Raw genomic sequence first — 21907 nt, 5'->3', positions numbered from 1 at the left:
ATAAGTAAAACACCAAATAAATAAAATAAATAAATAATGATAATAAATATATGAAAGGAAAAAGAGCACAAACGTAGGCTTATCCATAAGAAACTCTTTTTGGCCGAACAAAGAGAGAACCTATCCTTATCTCTTCAATTAAAGTTAAAAAAAATAATATTTTTCTCTTTGTCTCTTCAATTAAACTTTTTTGTGGGGTACGATTGATTCACGTTTTAAAAAACAAGACACAACCATGTTAGATTACTTGAGAATTCTCCCATCACCACTTTAAAGAAGATTCGAAACGAAAAATCGATTGTATTGTGGCTAAATACTTTTCAAAAGAGAATGTTCTATAGAAACACCACTTCACAATCATATTAGTATAAATACTTGTTCTCATCTCTAATTGCAGATGTTCAAAGTTCCAAACCAACTTCACAACAGAAGAGGAAGAAGAAGACCACCAGTGTTGGATTTATTCTTTACTAACAAACAACTTGCTTGCTTGCTTACCCTAACTTATGCCTTTAAATCATACCCTTACTTAGAACAATCCCAAATTGAAAAACCAAATAATACAATAGATCAGTTTTAAAATATACTAAAAAGAAAACACATATAATTATTACTATATATTATATATATATATATACTCACTGGCGATGTCCCTCAGGTAGGTCGACCACCCTATGGAAAGGCACAACCCTCTGAGGCAAAGACCCATCTTCCTCCTCGTCATCATCAAATTCCAAGACATAACCGGCACTACAATATAAACATAACTAAGAAAAGGAGCACAAGAATAAACTAAACAAATTAAAGAATATTTACTTACTCATCGTTTTTTCTCTGAGAATTTGCAAGACCGCCAATGTTGCAAGGCATGACAAATATAACAAGAACTGATTAGTTCAGTTTCATTCTACCCAAAACAAAAACTAATTACCAGATAAAGGTTAGACCAATAAAAACAGGGGGAAGATAATGGAAGGCGTATTTTTATTGGGTGACTAGGAAGAGATTAAAGAAGATTTAAAACTCGTATTTTGTCACAATCACGATCCCATTGGGAAATCGTCAAACTTATAATTAAAAACTTATATAGTGTGAGATTTTTTACTTAATTTGGTATAATGATTATATTTTAGATTATGATGCAGTGTGATTTTTTGCTACATTTGGTAGGAAGATTATTTCAGTAATCTAGATCTCCACAGTATGTTCTATATACTGTGATTTTTTGCAAACATAAGAAATGTAAATTTTTTCAGATCTTAATTCAGAGACCCTAACCTTAAGGAGTTGGACTACAGTTGCTTTATACAGTGCAGTTGTACTAGGATACACGGCCAAAACTTGTTTGCCAGGAGGGAATTCTTGAGCACCTGGTTGATCATTTCTCTTTGGGAACGGTATAATGCGAGACATTGGCAACTTGTACTTCCTGAAATAGGGAGAAACATTAACAAATCAATCCCCATTTGGAAACACTTATAACTTTTGTTTCCTTATTTGACTTATAACAAAAGTAAGCATTTGTTATAAGTCAAGCATTTCATCAAATTGCCCTTAATAATGTTAAATGTTCAGCCTAAAGAGGAAACAATAAGCAAAATTGAAAGCGATAAATATAGATGAAGCATATATGAGATGATTACATTAACCGTAATCAAGCAAAACTATAACCCTGTCACTTCTTCCACATTTGACTTCGAATTAAAGTAATTTAACAAATTGAAGAAAATATTAATTGCAGAAATTGTGCTATTTCATTATAACTGATGAATAATCATTAAGTAGACAAGATTCAGTTATGTACCATCATAGAGATATTGGATTTGTACAAGCAAAACTATACCCGTCACTTCTTCCACATTTGACTTCGAATTAAAGTAATTTAACAAATTGAAGAAAATATTAATTGCAGAAATTGTGCTATTTTATTCTAATTGCTAAATAATCATTAAGTAGACAAGATTCAGTTATGTACCATCATAGAGATATTGGATTTGTACAAGGGTTGTTGATGAAACGAGAATGGCCAAGATCTTTAGAGGAGATAAACCAGATAATAGTATTTATTTCATTGGTTACTCCAAATAATACCTACTCTATTGTTTATAAGCTACTAATCGACTAACTTTGATAATGACCATAATACCCTTACTAACCCTTATACTAGTACTTATATATCCTACTACTGCCGATACAGGTGTTTGGTTAAGGGTACACATATATAGAAGAAATGCTCTCAAATAACAAATCCAGTTATATATCAAATTTCAGCAAAATCAAACTACATAAAATTTCAGGTCTAAGTAAAATACATATATATATTTATATAATCAGGTCCAAGTAGTAACAAACAGGAAAAAAGAAGTCAATGCAACATGAAGGTTACCTCTGCCCACCACTCTCTTCATCATCACCAGGCTCCTCATCAAGTACTTCAAATCTGCACAGAGCAGAGGTATGTCAAATGTGCTAATACTATCAGATCTCTTTTTAAACATAAAATAGATGTGCCTAGAAACACATTCATTCCATTAAAATAAATATAGTAAAAATAGATTGCATATATTTAAAACAATTGCTTTTGACATATCCTTGTCGCATAAAAGGATAGATGTCAATGAAGATGATCTTCACCAGAAAACTAGCAAATTTAACTGCAGTAGCGTTGATTCGAGGTGTTCAGATGATTTAAAAATTGTATAATCTTATTTTTTTAAGTAAAAGAACTAAAAGTCAAAAGAGGCAACTGTAACTATCTATTATCCTGTTACAATTGTATCCTAATAATATCACTTAGAAAAGATAAAATCCAAACAATAAGTAATAAAAGTTTCCACAATATAAAACAAAAAAAAGAATTATTCGTACAAAAACACCATAAAATTTGTCTTCGTATTCTAGAAATACAAGTTTGTGAGATGCCTATGGTTTGATAATGATAAACTAATCTTTGGGAATATGTAAATAGTACTGCTATAAAATATGAAAAAAGATTCAGTCTGTCAGACACATCAAACTAAAAGCTATAATAAATACAAGATGCCATTATCAGTAGACCCCTTGAGGATTTCAGTGTGTTTGCTGGAGTTCCAAATACATTACTTATGTGTTTCTTATCATCATTCTATCAAAAACAATTATTAGATAGACAATCTCAACACTAAAATAAAGCCAGTTAAAGCATGGTTATGTTGGGTGCAAGACAAGTGATGTCAAAGCCTCACTGTTCATTAGACAGAAAGAATCACTAAAATTCAGTAATATACTGCCAAATATTTTCCATATGAATGAGCGTTCATTTTCTTGAGATATTACGAGTCATTCCCCGAAGATGACTCAAACCACCACATCGTTTATAGCACAAGTACCATAAGGAGTCCGAAGCACAATTATTTATGTGGTAAAAGTGAACTTACTCTTTTGTTTCCCGGTCAAAATGAATCACTTTAACGACAAACCACTCATCTTTCTCTGCATTTTCTTGTGTTACTCTAGCTGCTACCTGAAAAATATGAAGGATGTTAGAATCATTTATGTAAGGAGATGTTTTTACTTTCGAAATATAATAAATTGTACTTTACACCAAGTATTTGACACTATTTTTAAACATGAAAAGCTACAATGAGAAGTGAAGACAAAATGCTAATAGCAACTAACAATAATAGCTATTATCTTAAGAACAAAAAGTTGAAACGATGAGTATAAACTTAGCCTATTTGATAGCATTAATAGAAAAACAGAATGTAAGGAGAGCTGTCACTGAAAAACTTAATTACTTGTTCGCCCTTCAAACTAGCAAGTGCATCCAGCTGATTTCGAATAGATTGAGAATGTCTGGGCATATCCATGTCGGTCTTCATTCTCTTCTTTTTCGGCTCAGTACCTTCTGCAATTCATACCATCCAACAGATAAATAAAAGCAGCTAAATATAAAAGCCACGAAACACATAAAATTAATTATAACTGGAAGAGTGTACATAAGTTTATTTCCTGATTTAGCATACTAGGTTAAACATGTTTTGGTCTTCCTTCTTTGCTTTTACTCTCATTTATACAATAATATCCTCCACTCTGATTTGTGGTCATCCTAGAACCAGACCAGTCAAGTAGTACAAGAGCTCTGTCTTATCTTATAGCCCTAGCGGCGGGTCGCCTTTTGAATTCAGTAAATAGAATCCACTTTTATATAGATAAGGAGTAGATGGACGAGTGAGTACCATTTAATAATTTGATTAGAGGCAAAGGCAAATCCAAAACATCGTAAGAAAAAACTACAAAACTGATGCACCTGCAAACTAATAAGACTGCTATGATCTAAGTATCACAGTAAATACAAGTGCACTATGATGATCATTCCATATACTGACAAACTCACAGACAGAATTTTAGTCATAAAGTTTTCTTTAGAACAATTACTTCTGAAATGTTACCCAAAATGCTTTTGAACATTGTAGTTCAGTTATCACATAAAAAACTACAGTATAACTGAGTAGTAGAACCAATGTAGCAACATGGATTATAACATAATTATCTTGGTCACCTATTCTTCTTCGTTGCTGCCCAGGTTGTCCAGATGGGATTAGTGTTTCCAGTTGACTTATCAACTGACCTGATATTCTGCAGCCAATTCAAAAAATCAATTTCGGCATAGAACATTATGCAAACAAGATGATATTAGCTCAATTGAAATTATAGAATCTTCCAATAATGAACATACGTTGCTTCACTTTCAGAAAGCTCTTTAGCTCGAGTGTACAAAACCCTAAGATTTGCCAAGGTGTTATCCCCAGGCTTCTCAACCATCTCAGGTGCTGCATTACATTAGCAACAAGAGAAAATAAAATTACAATGCAAGGGGGTTAAACAAAGACAATAAAAGCGAAAATATTAACTATTTCTTCAAAAGGTTTTAACAAGAGAGGACAAACTCATAATCCATATGTTCATCTAAATCATTGTATAAAGTCCAACTATAATGTAACTCTAAGTTTAACTTCATTTATATCAAAAAAGCCTTAAAATACGAACATAAATTGAAGACGGGATTGAGAAAAGTAAGGTTTTGAGATAACTACTCACTGGATTGAAGTTTCTTGTGCAATTTATTTATGGAAATGAGAACCTCTTCCTGATCTTTCCGTAGCCGATCGAGTTCCTTGGAGTTATCCACAATTCCAGCAACATCAGGTACTGAAGACATCTTCGTAGTCTACTGGTTGATGTTTCGAGAAAGCAACAGAAACCACCCTCTTCTTCTTCCTCCAAAAGCCTACTCCTCGATCGAATTGCTAGTTTGGACAGTGAGAAGATATCGGTGGAATCAAGAAAGAGAAAGGAAGGTCTAAATTTGAAGCGAAAATCTGACTTTTTGGGATTCCTGACAGAATTTTCAAATTGGAACGATTTGTGAATGTTTGATTGATTGGTTAAATTTAGGGATTTCCTTTCTTACCTATTTTTTTAATTCTATAATATGTTTTTAAATTGATTATTTTTGCAATTAATTCAATTATGGATAATTTAATTTAAGGTGTTTGATTAATATTCTATTGAAACCAAAATTCATTTTTTCTTCAAAAATAAAATAAAATAAAATAATAATACCTAAAAAAATCTCTCTAATCAGTCTTGAAGGGGACATTGTGTACATAATCATCTTTAGAAATCATAATCATAATATATTGTAATAGCTTGTTTACTAATCAAATTTAAAAAAAAATTGTGTTTAACTCAGTTGGAGGTCAAATTTGTATCATGATGTCAAATTTGTTTAGTCCGCTACTAACGACAAAAAAAAGTTAACGTTTATTGCTTTCCACTTCAAAATGTCAAATAATAATTCGAGGATGTTAAAAAAAAGAATGTGTCACGTGTAAGGAGTATATTATGAATAAATTTCCATAAAAATTTAAAATCTTAAATTGAAACAGATTTCACTAAAGAATAGGTAATGGTTTTATTCCATTTTTCGATGTTGATACCTCGCGTAAAATAAGCATACATAATTGAAAATATACCGTTGAATTACAAGAAAGTTTGAAATAAGACCAGACCAAATATTTTTCATCCAATTAGATTTTTTTTTTTACGCACTGCAAGTTTATCCCATATGCACCAATGAATACTATTGTGGAATTGGAAATTACCTCACTAGAAATTTATAATTTATTAAATAAAATCCTTTAAAGATGGTTTCTGAGCTTAAAAACACTTTTAAACAAGCATTTGTTATAGAAGTATTAACAATTTTGTGTTTTAGAGGATAAATGTCAAACCTACCAATGTTACATGTACCTAGTTTTGGATCAATCATGAACAAATAATAAATAGTTAAGTTGTAGAACTCCCCAAGAAAGAGAAATACCCTTTAACCAGTTTTTAGCCTCTACATTCTTGACAAGACTATTGAAATTCCATCTTAATTGAACATTTTCTCACTTACAATAGTAATTAGTTAATTTAGAAGAAGAGTTGTTTATTTGTTAGAATGATGATAAATATGTTGAAGATAATTGCAAAATTATATTCAAAATGATGACTATAGAAGAACACAAAAGATTTGAAACTCAAAGACTTGAGATGCACAAGGTGACAAAAGTTGTTTTTTTGGATGGGTAAAACCATTTTGCTAATTATTGCACTAAACTTGATCAACGAGTATCTTTCGAATGGGAGCGGCACATTAATTTGATAATAACTTTCCAATGGTTGGAAAGGATTTCGAAAGAAATCTATTACCCGAGATAGTGTTATTCTTCTTAATCTTGCATATTGTTTTTTTTAATCACCTTTATATAATAAAATAGCCTTAAGTTGATATTTAATTTTTGTTGATCACAAATATTTGTGATATTTTATATTGATTAATATTTTGGATAACTTATTATAATTCATGTCATAACTTTGAACTAAACAAAATTTTAAATAATTCTTTAACAATATGTTGCGATATTTGCAATTTAATAGTTCAATAAAGTGTGTTTTATCCTTTGAAAAAAATAATTACAAAAATGTTAAATCTCTTTACAATTTATTTTCATATTTTCAAAATATAAACTTCAAATTTACATGTGTACAAAGTTATAAAAACATTTTCTCTTTGAACTCATAAATATAAACTATTTAACATTAATCTAATCGAAAAAATGGATTATTAATATGCATTGGACAACAATAACTCATATTTTCAAGTTAATAGAGGATTGTTAAAAAAATAAATAAATGAAACAATTTTACTTCTAAGTTGAGAGGAATATTCTAAATGATATAAAACATAAGATAGCCTTTTCTACACCATAACATTAGGATCAGACCTATCTACTCTTTCCATCCCAAGTCAATAATGTTGTTCTTCAATCAACATGTCTTCATTAATTGACACACTCACTCATATTTATGAGTCTTATTTAAATTTAGAGTAGTTAAGATAAGAAAGGAAACACAAGTTTAGACAATGATGTAGTTATCATGAAGTGAAAATGTAATAATCTCACATTTAAAATAAACATAAATACAATGAGAAAATACGAGTTATTGAATTTATGATATGATATGTATTAATAAAAAGTTATGTCTATAATGGTTTATATAGTTGTATCTAAAATTACTTAGATTAAGGCATACATGAGTTTGATGTTCATATCTTTAAACTTGTTAAAGTTGAAAAAACATGTTACAGCATCAAACACAAATATAGCAAAATCTTACTAACTCACAATTAAACTATATAAGCTATCATAAACATATACCTTACTATTGATACTTACAACATATCATAAATCTTGAAACACTTGAATTTCTTTGTCGTATTCGTCTAAAGTGTGAAATTCTAACCTATTAATACTTGATAAAACATTATCTATAAGTGTCGATCTTTTTTCTCTTTAACTAATGAAAATAATAAAGTCTCTTAAACATGAGAGAGTAATGTCAATGAACGGAGATAAATTAATTGACAATAATAGTTGGCAAGATGGAGACTTTTCGAATGTGTCTGTGGGATTACTTGTTGATTCAAGGTAAGAAGACAATCCAATCAACTTGATTAATAGGTATAATAGTATTTAGTTAATATATACTCATTATGTCAATCTCTATACATCTATATCTACCATTTAACCAATAAAATTGAAAATATAAAATAATTGCATTACCTGTCAAATTGATGATCCTTACAAGGCTAGATGAACTGAAGAAAGGGAAGTCAAAATTGTAGAAAATATTTGAGAGTATGAGAATGAATGTTAAGATGACTTTTCAATATAAAGAGTATTCTAATTTACATAAAGATATGTATTTATAGAAAATAATAATGTTAATTATACATACAAGTTATAATAATATTTTAATGATATTTTCACAATATCTTGTCCTAATAATATTGTTAATATATTACTACTATCTAGAATAAGAAATAAATCAAAATTAAAATTCTATGAGTTGCAATTTAAATTTAGATTCTATTAATAACTTTTATGAGTGTAAGAGAAAATTGATAGAGTAATTAATCTATGGGCACATAATGTTTTCTTTAGATATTTATATATTCAATATTTCGATTCATTTCCATCATTATTTCGTTAGAATTTAAAGATATATTTTTTTCTACATTTTGAATATATAAAAGTATAATTCAAATTATCGTTATAGTTATAGCTCAAGTATAAAAACAATGAAATAATTAAACACAATAAATTAACATAAAAAGGAAAACAAGGTGGAATCATTATTTTAGGTGTCAAAATCAAATTATGAAAATTTAATTGGTCATGTTTATAATATCAATTACAATCTTTAAAAGGCTGGATACCTAATAAGAGAAATACTTTCTTTTCAAATATCTTAATTATTGAAATATATATAATTTATATAATATAAATTAATATAATTATATAGAATTTAAATATTAAAATAAATTTATGTCATATAAAATATAAAATTGCCAACATACATCTATTCTAAATTATAATATTTATTTTTTAAAAGCTGGAAGTGTACATTAACAAAATTTGAGTGAGATTTTAAATTACAAAATTATTTTATAATCAAATAATTTACATTTAACTTTTTTATTTTGTAAATTAACTATTCATAATATTTGATTATTTATGTCAACTCCTAACTAAAATTGAAAACCGTGTAATTGAAATAAAATTTAAATTGAGGAGTAATGAATTGTACAATTAACTTTGATTTTAAAATTTATTTGATTCAATTAAAATGTTAAATGCAAAACTAATACATGTAGTATAAGGATACATAATTTAAGTCATAAAAGTTGGTGTCTAAAGAATTAAAAATTATCCATACAATTTTCACTTAAAACTTTTTAAATTGAAATGAGATAACAAGGGTAGGTGTTAAATTAAAGTAGAGTCATTAAAGTAGGAGATTGTAATAATATCTTAAACAAAATAAATATAATTATTTAAGGCGACTCTTATGTTATATTAACCTATTTCATTTACTTTACATGATAAAAAAAATGAGTTTAATGATTAGTTTAAGCCTTTGTTATCATAAAAATATGGTAATGATTAGTTTTCATAGTAAAATTAGTTAAATAAATTGTAATAGTTTGTTTACTATACTAATTTAAAACAAAATCCGTGTTTAACTCCGTTGGAGGCCAAATTTGTATAATGATGTCATATTTGCTTAGACGGCTACTAACGACAAATAAAATTGAATGTCTATTATTTTCCACTTTAAAATGTCAAATTATAATTCAAGGATTTTAAAAAAAATAATGTGTCACGCATAAGAAGTATATTATGAATAAATTTATTTATGAAATTAAAGATCTTAGATTTACAGGAGTTTCACTAAAGAAATTATAATTTTTTTGGGGGGAAAAGAAATTATAAAATTTAGATGGTGGGGAAAATCAGGTAATGATTATATTCCATTTTTGAGGTTGATACCTCGTCGTAATAAGCATACCTAATTGATAATATACCATTGAATTACAACAAAGTTTGGACATGAGACCATACCATATATTATTATAATTTTCAACCAATTAGATTAGTTTTTTACTCACTCCAAGTTTATCCCATTTGCACCAATAAATACAATTTTGGAATTGGAAATTACCTCGCTAGAAATTTTTAATTTTTTGAATCAAATCCTTTAAAGATGGTTTGTGAGCTTAAAGAACACATTTAAACAAACCTTTGTTATAGGAGTATTAACTTTCCAATTTTGTATTTTAGAGGATAGATTTCCAACCAACCAATGTAGCAACCTAGTTTTGGATCAACCAAATTGGAGGAAACCATCAACAAATAATAAATAAAACAAATAATAAATAATTAAGTTGTAGACCTCCCCGAGAAAGAGAAATAGCCTTTAACCAATTCTTAGCCACCACATTCTTGACAAGACTATTGAAATTTCATTGTATTTGAACATTTTCTCACTTGTAATGGTAATTAGTTAATTTAGAAGAAGAGTTGTTGTTTATTTTTTGGAATGATGATAAATATATTGAAGATCATTGCAAAGTTACATTCAAAATGATGATAATCCAAAAGAAGAAGACAAAAGATTTGAAACTCAAAGACTTCAGGTGGATAATGTGACAAAAGTTGTTTTGTGGGATGGGTAAAATCATTTTGCCAATTATTGCATTATTAAACTTGACTAACGAGCATCTTTTTTCGAATGGGAGCAGTTCAGAAATTTGATAATAACTTTTCAATGGTTGATCTATATGCTTCGATTGGAACTGGAAGTGGAAAGGATTTCGAAAGAAATCTATTACCCAAAATAGTGTTATTATTCTTGTTCTTGCATATTATATATATATTTTTTAATTTCACCTTAATCTAATGGAATAGCCTTAAGTTAATTGATTAATTTTTGTTGATCACAAATATTTTTGATATTTTATATTAATTAATATTTTGGATAATTTATAATAATTCATGTCACAATTTGAACTAAACAGATTTTTAAATTATTCTTTAACAATTTGTTGTGATATTTGCAATTTAATATATCGATGAATTGTGTTTTATCCTTTGAAAAGTAATAATTACATAATTGTTAAATCTCTTTACAATTTATTTTCATATTTTCAAATACAAGCTTCAAATTTATATGTGTACAAAGTTAAAAAATCATTTTCTCTTTGAATTCATAAATATAAACAATTTAACGTTAATCTAATGAAAAAATGGATTATTATTAATATGTATAGATCAACAATAACTCATATTTGCAAGTTAACAGAGGATTGTTAAAAAAACAAATAAATTAATCATTGAATCATTTTCACTTCTAAAGGAATATTCTAAATGATATAAAACATAAGATAACCTCTTCTACACAATAACATTAGGATTACACCTATCATGCTTCATTTGGCTTCCCAAAGTTCTCATCTACAATGCTGAGGTAATTCACAAATTATTTAACAAATATCTACTCCTTCCAGTCAATAATGTTGTTCTTCAATCAACATGTCTTCATTTATTGACACACTCACTCATAATTATGAGTCTTATTTAAATTTAGAGTAATTAAGATAAAAAATGGAACACAAGTTTAAACAATGATGTAATTATCATGAAAATGTAATAATCTCATACTTAAAAAAAACATGAATAGAATGAGAAAATATGAGTTATTGAAGTTTATGATACGATATGTATTAATAAAAAATTATATGTCTATGATGGTTTATATAGTTGTATCATAAATTATATAGATTAAGGTATACATGAGTTTCATGTTCATATTTTTAAATTTGTTAAAGTTGAAAAAATATGTTACAACATCAAACACAAATATATCGAAATCTTACTAACTCACAATTAAACTATAAAAGTTATCATAAACATATACCTTACTATTGATACTTACAACATATCATAAATCTCGAAACACTTGAATTTCTTTATCGTATTCGTCTAAAGTGTGAAATTCTAACCATTAATACTTGATAAAAACATTTACTATAAGTATCGATCTTTTTCTCTTTAACTACTAAAAATAATAAAGTCTCTTAAGCATGAGAGAATAATGTCAATGAACATAGACAAATTAATTAACAGTAATAGTTGGCAAGTTGGAAAATTTTCGAATGTGTCTGCAGGGATTACAAGATAAGGAGACAATCCAATCAACTTGATTAATAGATATAATAGTATCTAGTTAATATATACTATTATGTCAATCTATATACATCTTCATCTACCATTTAAGCAATAAAATTGAAAATATAAAATAATTGCATTGTTGATGATCCTTAAAAGGCTAGATGCGTGTGAGAATGAATGTTAAGATGACTTCTATATTTATATACTTATAAAGAGTATTCTAATTTACTTAGAAATGATGTATTTATAGAAAATAATAATGTTAATTATGCATATAAGGTATAATAATATTTAATGATATTTTTACAATATCTTGTCCTAATAATACTACTAGATAAAAAATAAATCAAAATTAAAATTCTATGACGGTTGTAATTTAAATTTAGATTATATTAATAACTTTTATGAGTGTAAGAGAAAATTGATAGGGTACATAATATTTTCTTTAGATATTTATATTTTCATTATTTACAAATTCAGATGTATATGTAGTATGTTATTTGTTAGGTAAAATTAATAGAGATGTCAGAGCTAGAGGCCCTCACCTTGAGAGATTCGTGAATTGGAGGGATATTGAAATAATTCTCAAATTATTTAGAGAGTTGGTTGTAAGACAACTAATTAAATGTATTTTTTTTATTTATTAAAATATTTAATTCATCATATAAAATACTAAAATATTTTATATTTTAAATTATTATTTATTATTTTATTATTATATATTAATAACATTTAAGTATTTTATCAAAAAGAAATAGTATCTCATCAAAATTATCACTAATTTTTATTTTATTAATTTATAATATTTTTTAAGAAATATTATAAACATATAATATACTAATATTAAAAATAAAAAATAATAATAATTTAACCTAAAAATTCAATTAATTTGGTAACATAAAAATGAGTCACTGCTACAAAAACAAATAAAAAAAGTCACTCATTAATAATTATTTGGTCTTTTAAATTGAAATTAAAGTGAATGTAACTTGTAACATTGAAATAATATATATAATAATATGATAAAATTAAATGATTTGGTCTCCCTAATAGTAACATGTAACTTCTATCCATCCGTATAACATGTGCAACCAGGTACAAATAAAAAAAAGTCTCTAAAAACTTGTTTGATCTTAGTTATTTTTTGGATTTTTATCGGGTTTAAAAAACTTGTTTGATTGAAAATATATTATTTAAGATTTTTGTAGAATAAATTATCAAAATGTCTTTTTATATTAAAATTAAAATTTAAATTAATATCAATATAATAAACTTTTTTAATATTTTAATTAATTAATTAAGTTAGGATTGTTAAAATTATAATAACTTAATAAAAAATATATTTTTTAAATTAAAAAAACCAAAAATACTCAAAATTAAATTATCTTGAGAGTGTGAGTTAGAGAAGGTAACAATAAAATTAGTAATACTAGATAAACTCCTTTATGAAAAAACTTCAAATGAATTCACTTTATGAAAAATTATACGTAATCAATTTTATTTTTATTTTGGTTAAACTGTGATATTTGATCTCTATAAATTATTCAAGACTTAATTAGTTCAGTGATAAAATACAAATTTTGTTAATAAAATCACAAGTAAAAGTCTTTATATAAAATCAGGACTACAACTTCGACATTGATAGAAATGTGTAGCTAATGATTTTTAACAAGTAATGATGAGATGCTATAAAGAACCATCCATAAAAAAAATAAACTTAACCTCTTGGTAGTGTGAAGACAAAAATTTTTGTTTTGTTTTTTTCTCTCACAAATATTTCACCTGTATGGAACCTTCCATAAAATGTTTGGACTTGCATAAAATTTATTAAAACTATGTTAAGATATTAAATTTATATAAATTAAATTAAATTCTATTTTTCATCGATCAAAATTTCTTCAATAAAAAGAGGCTAGCAAGACAAGCCATATCAGATCCAGATCATCATCCTTAAGATATCAATAGGACCTTCTTTTTCATGTCTTCATAATTAAGAGATCAATATGACCTTTTTTTTCTTGCCTATAAGTTTTATTTTTAATTTATTCAAATTAAGACAATAACTTGAATTTAAAGGAATCAAACAAGTCCCCACCTACACTAAGACATATTATAGACTATTTTGCATAAAAATCAGTTTTTTTATTTATTTAAATAATCATGGTACGAAAAGTTTGAACCCATCATTTTGCTGTTCATAATAATTTTTTACTAAATTATTATTTGGATTTAAATTTAAAGCATTTTATTAAATAAGGTTCAAACTTTAAGTTGAATCATTTGAGCTCTGACATGTTTGTAATTTGAAGTTTTCCTAAATAAATGTTCAATAGTCTGTTTTAATTGACATGACTTTATTTTGTTTTTATTTAATTTCCACCTAACTTATTATCTGAACCCTTAAATTTTTTTTTATATGATCAACTCTTCCACATTCTCCATCAAGCTTCATCTAATCCTCGTCTTACCCATTTTTTTCTTCTTCAAAACACCACCTTTCTTGGGACCCCACTTTTGTCTTAAGTCCTAACTACTAATTATATCATATTCAAATGTCAAAACCAAAATGAAATATTTCATTTTTCAAGCTTTATAGAATTAAAGGTCCAAAATAACAAGAGAAAACCTATAAAAAGTAAGAAAAATCAATTAACTAGAAGATTTTATTTCTTCTAGTAATGGTTAAAGCCAAAATAAATACACATGTGAATGAATAGACTTGTATACAACTCAATACTTTAAAGAGAATACAATCAAATACAAATTACATATAAAAAATTGAAAAAGGGTGGTGCTTTGATGGAGTAGAGGATGAAGGTCAATGCTCGGTAGAGAATGTGAAGGAGGAGAGTGTTTGATTTTAAAAAAGTGTTAATTCAAGGGTCCAAGTAATATACTAAGTGACAAAAGAATGAATGTTGTTTGAAGAAAAATATGACATAGTTAAATGTTTAATAGTTTGAACCCTAAATGGCTCAACTCAGAGTTTGATTGTATATAGAAATTGGACCATTGGTCAAAAACGTGTTAACGTGTAAAAACGTATTAAACATGTCAAAACGTGTTAAACATGTCAAAACGTGTTAAACGTGAAAACATATTTAAGAAATTAAATTTTGAACCGATATTTTATTTTTGAATTTAGGAAGTTAGAATGTCGAACCAATATTTTTATTTTTAATATATTAAATTAACATGTTGAATTGATATATTTTCAATGAAAATCGAAACTTAAAAATTTCTTTTAACTTTAGGCTATCTTAATTAGTTTTGTCAAATTAATATTTTAATAAAATAAATAATATATATTAAAATTATTTTTATTATATTTTATTTTACAAATATACAAATTGAGGTTGAATTAAAATTTTATAATTTTTCCAAACATAGAAATTGAGATAGAATTATAATTCTATTTTTTGGATATTATTTTTTATTATATATAAAAATAAAATTATATATATATATATATATTAAATTATTAATATTATATAACTTAATCTAAAAAAATTAAAAAATTGAAATTATAATAAAACTCATATAATATTTTGTATTTAATTATATATATATATATTAAATTTAAATATCTTGAAAACATTGATATAAAATAATAATAATAAAATGTTAAATTTTAAATTTGAGAAATCTAAGAAAAAATATTTGAGAAAGATTCTCAATCTACTTCTTGTAACAGAAAATTCCCAAAACCAAGACAATTAAAATCTAAGAAAAGTAAATCTTAACGGAAAGCAAGAAAATTAAAACCTAAATCTTAAGTAAATCTATAAAATCTATCTATAAGATGATCTCTCTTCACCGGTATATAGCCGTCTTCCTGTCTTCAATCTCGTCTTCAATCTTAAGTAAATCTATAAAATTTATCGTCTTCAATCTTAAGTAAATCTATAAAATCTATCTATAAGATAATCTCTTTTCACCGTATATAGCTATAAAATATTCAAATTGAGATTGAATTAAAATTTTATAATTTTTCCAAACATAAAAATTGAGATAAAATTATAATTCTATTTTTTGGGTATTATTTTTCATTATATATAAAAATAAAATTATATATATATATATTAAATTATTAATATTATATAACTTAATCTAAAAAAATTAAAAAATTATAATTATAATAAAACTCATATAATATTTTTTATTTAATTATATATATATATATATTAAATTTAAATATTTTTAAAACATCGATATAAAATAATAATAATAAAATGTTAAATTTTAAATTTGACAAATCTGAAGAAAAATATTTATGAAAAATTCACAATCAACCTCTTCTAACAGAAAATTCCCAAAACCAAGACAATTAAAATCTAAGAAAAATTCTTAATTAAAAGTAAATCTTAACGGAAAGTAAGAAAATTAAAACCTAAATCTTAAGTAAATCTATCTATAAGATGATCACTCTTCACTTCACCGGTATATAGCCGCCGTCTTCCCGTCTTCAATCTATCTATAAGATGATCCGTCTCTTCACCGTCTTCATTGGAATCGCTTGGCAAACAAATGCCCGACCGACTATCTTGTGCCTGGCAACCAAATGCCGACTTCTTCACCGACGATCCAAGTTGCGCAACCACCGTGAAAATCGCCGAGGATCTAGTCGTCTTCTCCATCGTCATTGCGTTGGGTTGAAGAAGCAGGTCATTCGTTGGGGTTTGGTGGACTTTTTTCGCTTTTCTTCCGCAGGCGCGCTGTCTTTAGGGATGATGGCTTAGAAAATTGCTTATCAAATTCCTGTTTCACTCTGGATTTAGATCGGGTAATAAATAATTCTTCCACTTCACCCGTAGATTTTAACTATATGTGCTAGAACTTGACATTTTATATACAATTTGAGATTGTTATAGGTATACTCTATGGAACGCGGAGTACAGAATCTCATTGATGAGGAATTTTGATATACAGTCAGACAGTTGGAGTAGATCGGATTTTGCAGAGGAGAATCATGTTCTGGAAGTGAAGAGTAGTGATGAGACAGACGATGATCGGTGTGCAGATTATTTGGAGAAGATGGATATCAAAAGCATTGGGGCTTTGTCTCCTGAAGCTCTGAACTATATTCAGAACCTAGAATCCGAACTATCTTTGTCTAAGAAGGTTAGTGATAGTATCTTTGCTGCTATATATGCTTATATGATGTTTCTAATGCACCTGGTAAGATTACTATGAAGATAGATACAGATATTGAAGGATTTTTCTTAACAATTGTACACACAATTATATACACTTCTAACTTGTCAATCTGAGTAATGAGATTTCTTTTATGCAATCAAATGATATCATCGAATGAATCTACATCAAATGCTCTCAAGTTCATAAATCATGTGTTAACTCCTTAACTTCAATCCTCTTTCGAAAGTGTATAGTATATTAATTAAGCTTTAAAGTCTTTATTTCGATAGTTACTCTTAAATTGACTAAACTTCTATCAGGTTCCATTCCCACTAAAACACCCTATGTTGAAGTTGGGGGTATGCTAGCTTCTTTGGAGAATACACTCTTGTTTAATTTTTTTTTTTTTAACGAAGTTGTCATAATAACATGAGAACTTGATTCCATTTGAGTCAAAATGACCTTCTTCCTAATAATTACCATCAATGATTTCCATATCTTTGATTGCTTTCCATAATTTGATTACTTGACATTGAGCAAATATTCTAGAGTTTGCTATAGAAGCCCGTGTAATGGAGGCTCTATTAGTAAATGTTCATACTTGTATCACACTTAATTTACATATTCCGAAGATATAGCAAATTCCTTGAAAACATAATAATGAACAAAAGCTTTGTCTATCTCCTTGGCATTATACAAAAATGACACTTTTCAGTGGGTTATTATTGGTGGAGCTTCATTCTTTCGAATAGTTCCAGTGAGATAAATTGTCAGAAACTGAAAAGTAAATGTTCACTTTTAAATAAATCTTTAGAGGTGTTGTCATTCTTGAGTTTGAGCATCATCCTTTATTTTTCTCTTGTTTGATACCTTGGTTTTCTGAATGTTGTATTGGGAGGTTGATTCTTTTACCCAAGTGTATATTGTTGGTTAGACACAAATTGTTAGCAATTAGGAAAACATTGAGCTCTCTTGGTAAGTAGGATTTATCCTCAATTTTTTGTTGTATCTTGGTCTGTTCTGAAATTTCCATTTTTTTTGGTTGGTATAAAAAGTGTTGTTGGAAAACAAAACTGTGCCTGGATTACAATCCCAAATTTTGTTTGGTAGTTGGATTTTTAGTTGAATCACAAGCTGGATGTTAGGCTTATTGTCTTACGAATTCTGAGTTTGATCAAATCCAGCTCAATTTTGGATACCAATTTCGTTGTTACCTAACTTGGAGCTTGTTTGATCTTAGTTTATTTGGATTTATCCCATCATCAATGACTTCTTCCATCAAATCATTAACTAAACTACTAAAAAACTATTACTGTATTTTTATAACATTTTAAATGCTAAGGATATTTTGATCATTTTATTCAAACAAACCACTTTGTTTTACCTCAAACAAGAACAGAATGCCATGATCAAACAACTCTAGCTCTGATTCTGTTCCTCAACTTGCAAACCCAGTTTATTGAATCAAATAAATCGTAAGCTATTTTTTTTTTGTCTCTGAAGATATGTCAACATTTATATATAACTTCTGTTTGATCTCCATTTAGCTTTAAACAATGAATTGATATAAAAAATTGGTTGAGTTTGTGACATTTCCAAAATAGGAAACTGAAGACAGAAACAAAGAAGACAAATCAAAACTAGTTAAATCAATTTGAAGTGTTGTGGATGATAATTTTATTGGATTGTGCTGGTGACAAGATCTTCATGTTGATTTCATATTTTGCAGGAACTGGATGAGAAGAAGCAGGAAAATGCACAAATAGAAAGTTGTATGAGAGAAAATAACAATGACCTATTAGAGTATTTGAGGTCCTTGGAATCTGATATGGTAACTGATTAACTCCCCCATAAAAGTTTCGATTTTATTAACTGTTTCCTTAGTTGTATACATGTGTTTCAAACAGGTAACTGAACTATCACAGCCATCTTCATCAGAAGTTGAGGATATTATTCGAAAACTTGTTCAAAATATTTTACGCCAATTCTATAAAGAAGCTTCATTAAGGAATGCGGCCGAGACTGAAGAGCTACACAACAGTATAACCGCTTCTTCACGTGATTACCTAGCAAAGCTTCTATTCTGGTCAGCCCATTTTTTCTGGGAAATTTGAGCAGATGACCCCACTGACATGGTGAATTACCATTTGTGCGGGTGAATAATTTAAATAGCGCTGGTGACCCTCTTCTATCGCCTTCTTGTGTCCTCCATTATGACCGGGTAATAAATAATTCTTCCACTTCACCCGTAGATTTTAACTATATGTGCTAGAACTTGACATTTTATATACAATTTGAGATTGTTATAGGTATACGCTATGGAACGCTGAGTACAGAATCTCATTGATGAGGAATTTTGATATACAGTCAGACAGTTGGAGTAGATCAGATTTTGCAGAGGAGAATCAATGTTCTGGAAGTGAAGAGTGATGAAACAGAAGATGATCGGTGTGCAGATTATTTGGAGAAGATGGATATCAAAAGCATTGGGGCTTTGTCTCCTGAAGCTCTGAACTATATTCAGAACCTAGAATCCGAACTATCTTTGTCTAAGAAGGTTAGTGATAGTATCTTTGGTCATGAGTACTAATATGATCCCTATTTAAAAATTGTATAGACAATCTTGCCTTTTAAATAGTTCAAATGCAAATACACTACAATCAAAGAAGTTTAGAGGCAAATATGCTCTTAAGTACATTTTGTTATGCAGTTCTGATCTTATTGTTTAAAGAATTGAACGCTTTAGATAGAAACATGAAGATGATGTAATTCCGATTCTCAACTTTTGATTAGAGTCAATATTGCACTACTTTCCTAGTATACTTACTATTTGAATCATTTTATTAGTATTAAATAGGTCAATTCATGTATCTGAATTGCCATATCTAGTTATGTCTACTACTTTCCTAGTATACTTACTATTTGAATCATTTTATTAGTATTAAATAGGTCAATTCATGTATCTGAATTGCCATATCTAGTTATGTCTCTCATTAAGTAAAATTTTTCGTCACTTCTATTTCCTATCTTAACGAATTATCTTCCATCTTCTAAACATATAACGAGGCATTTCCTTGCTGAATTGACAAAAACAAGTTTCTCATACCTTCTGCAAACAAATATTTCTTGAAATATGAACCTAAGGCTTCTTGAGTAATTCTTTGCATCATATTGTTCTAATCGTATTGTTCTAATCGGTTGAATGATCTATGGTTCAATTTAAGAGTACTTTGATGATCTGTTCCTATCCTGATTGTTCGTTTTTTATTCATATTTTTCGATTTCAATTTGAAGAAATATACTTTGGTCTATTTCTAATTCAATAACATAATAACAATGTGGTTTGAATCAATTTTTTCCAGGCAGTAGAGATTAAAAAGAAGATGACCAAGAAGCATTTCATACATCATGTCTTTGGGTATGAACATTTGGTAAAATTTATTATCCAAATTATTTTGTAGGTTATTGTCATTTTTGAAAATCATGATAACAAATGTATAATTTTCTTTGTCTTCCTCTCGGTTTATGAAATAATTGTTATTTCTATCTTGTATGGAGTTACTTTAGTATTTTAGTATACAAATTTGTCTTTTAGTTTAATTGTTTTTTAAAATATTTAAAACATTATTAAAAACTTGTAATATGTTAGTTAATGTTTTTTTTATTTAATTATGATATTATTTTATGAGATAATATTGTTGATATAATTTATATTTCATTTGATAAAAATATCAATAGGAAATGTCTCTACCAGAAGTTTTATTGTTCCAAGTAATTCGACGATCTATCGATTCTCTTCTCCGATAAGTGATATCAATGGTCTTCTCCGATAAGTGATATCAATGGTTTGGTCGTTGAAATATATACTTTCTCCTTACATATATCATCATAGATCAATTTATCATTTATGGAGATAGATTTATCTATATAAATTGCGGATTGAACAGTAAGAGAATCTCCTCTCCCACTTTGATCAACAATGATGATTCGACTATGATTATTAGTTCCTTCAACTTTCAACTCTAATCCCTGATCTACTTTAAAAAATTACTGGATCCAAAAAGTGAATCCAATTAGATCGAGAGTAAGGTGTGTTGCCCGGATAAACAAGGTACCAAGGTTTGTGAGAAAAAATGTAATTCTTTTAAAATGTAATTTTGTTGTCCAACCTATAGTTATGTCTAAGTTTTATATTTTATAATGTCTATATCTTTTCTTTATTTGCAAGTTCATATGTAGGGTCCCTCATCCTAAGAGATTTCGTGAATTGGAATGACTCAAATTATTCAAAGAGTTGGTCCTAAGGCAACTAATTGGACTAACAAATTTGTTCAACATAGAATAAATCATGGTGATCCAAATTCTTTGGCTGTCTTTGGAGAGGCAAAATGGTGCCAGTGATATTCTTTGTTCAACACAGAATAAGAAAATATTTTTTTTTAAATTTGCAGGTTCTTCCAAATATAGAGAGATTTCAGATTTGATAATGTTATCAAAGAATATATTGAATCGAATTGACAGGTAAAAATTATTGATTGATTATTTTTTCTATGAACTTATCAACCGTTACCTATGATGGTAATTCTATAAAGCCATTAATGAACCTCTAAATTCATTATTTGGATCGGAGCTTGGTCATCATCTTCTACGTACTAGTACCCATGTCT

At 27.5% G+C, this 21907-nt stretch overlaps 2 protein-coding genes across 2 annotated transcripts; one reads left to right on the top strand and one right to left on the bottom strand.

The window, feature by feature from the left end:
• Positions 1–338: 338 nt before the first annotated feature.
• LOC124921105 (SAGA-associated factor 29 homolog A-like) lies at positions 339–5397 on the bottom strand. The gene is made up of 9 exons (XM_047461721.1): positions 5080–5397; positions 4718–4811; positions 4541–4617; positions 3777–3886; positions 3417–3502; positions 2387–2440; positions 1279–1429; positions 821–834; positions 339–750 (listed from the first exon to the last, which is right to left on the bottom strand). Exons 1-9 carry the CDS (start codon positions 5198–5200, stop codon positions 639–641), a joined length of 819 nt encoding a protein of 272 aa, XP_047317677.1. The 5' UTR covers positions 5201–5397; the 3' UTR covers positions 339–638.
• Positions 5398–16565: 11168 nt separating this feature from the next.
• Positions 16566–19974, top strand: LOC124921717. The gene is made up of 5 exons (XM_047462407.1): positions 16566–16887; positions 16976–17225; positions 18970–19071; positions 19148–19461; positions 19550–19974. The coding sequence occupies exons 2-4, from the start codon at positions 17013–17015 to the stop codon at positions 19352–19354; spliced, it is 522 nt and encodes a 173-aa protein (XP_047318363.1). The 5' UTR covers positions 16566–16887; positions 16976–17012; the 3' UTR covers positions 19355–19461; positions 19550–19974.
• The last annotated feature ends 1933 nt before the right edge of the window (positions 19975–21907 follow it).

Source organism: Impatiens glandulifera, chromosome 1 (assembly GCF_907164915.1).
Source record: "Impatiens glandulifera chromosome 1, dImpGla2.1, whole genome shotgun sequence".
Lineage (NCBI taxonomy): Eukaryota > Viridiplantae > Streptophyta > Magnoliopsida > Ericales > Balsaminaceae > Impatiens > Impatiens glandulifera.
Note: the sequence above shows the minus strand (reverse complement) of the source record. Positions and strands in the feature narration are given on the sequence as shown.

Coding starts and splice junctions, on each gene's coding strand:
- LOC124921105 (XM_047461721.1), bottom strand. CDS start 5,200: ATGTCTTCAGTACCTGATGTTGCTGGAATTGTGGATAACTCCAAGGAA. Junction 4,812..5,079: donor GCACAAGAAACTTCAATCCA/GTGAGTAGTTAT, acceptor AATGTAATGCAG/CACCTGAGATGGTTGAGAAG. Junction 1,430..2,386: donor GAAGAGAGTGGTGGGCAGAG/GTAACCTTCATG, acceptor TCCCTATTTCAG/GAAGTACAAGTTGCCAATGT.
- LOC124921717 (XM_047462407.1), top strand. CDS start 17,013: ATGAGGAATTTTGATATACAGTCAGACAGTTGGAGTAGATCGGATTTT. Junction 17,226..18,969: donor AACTATCTTTGTCTAAGAAG/GTTAGTGATAGT, acceptor CATATTTTGCAG/GAACTGGATGAGAAGAAGCA. Junction 19,072..19,147: donor GGTCCTTGGAATCTGATATG/GTAACTGATTAA, acceptor TGTTTCAAACAG/GTAACTGAACTATCACAGCC.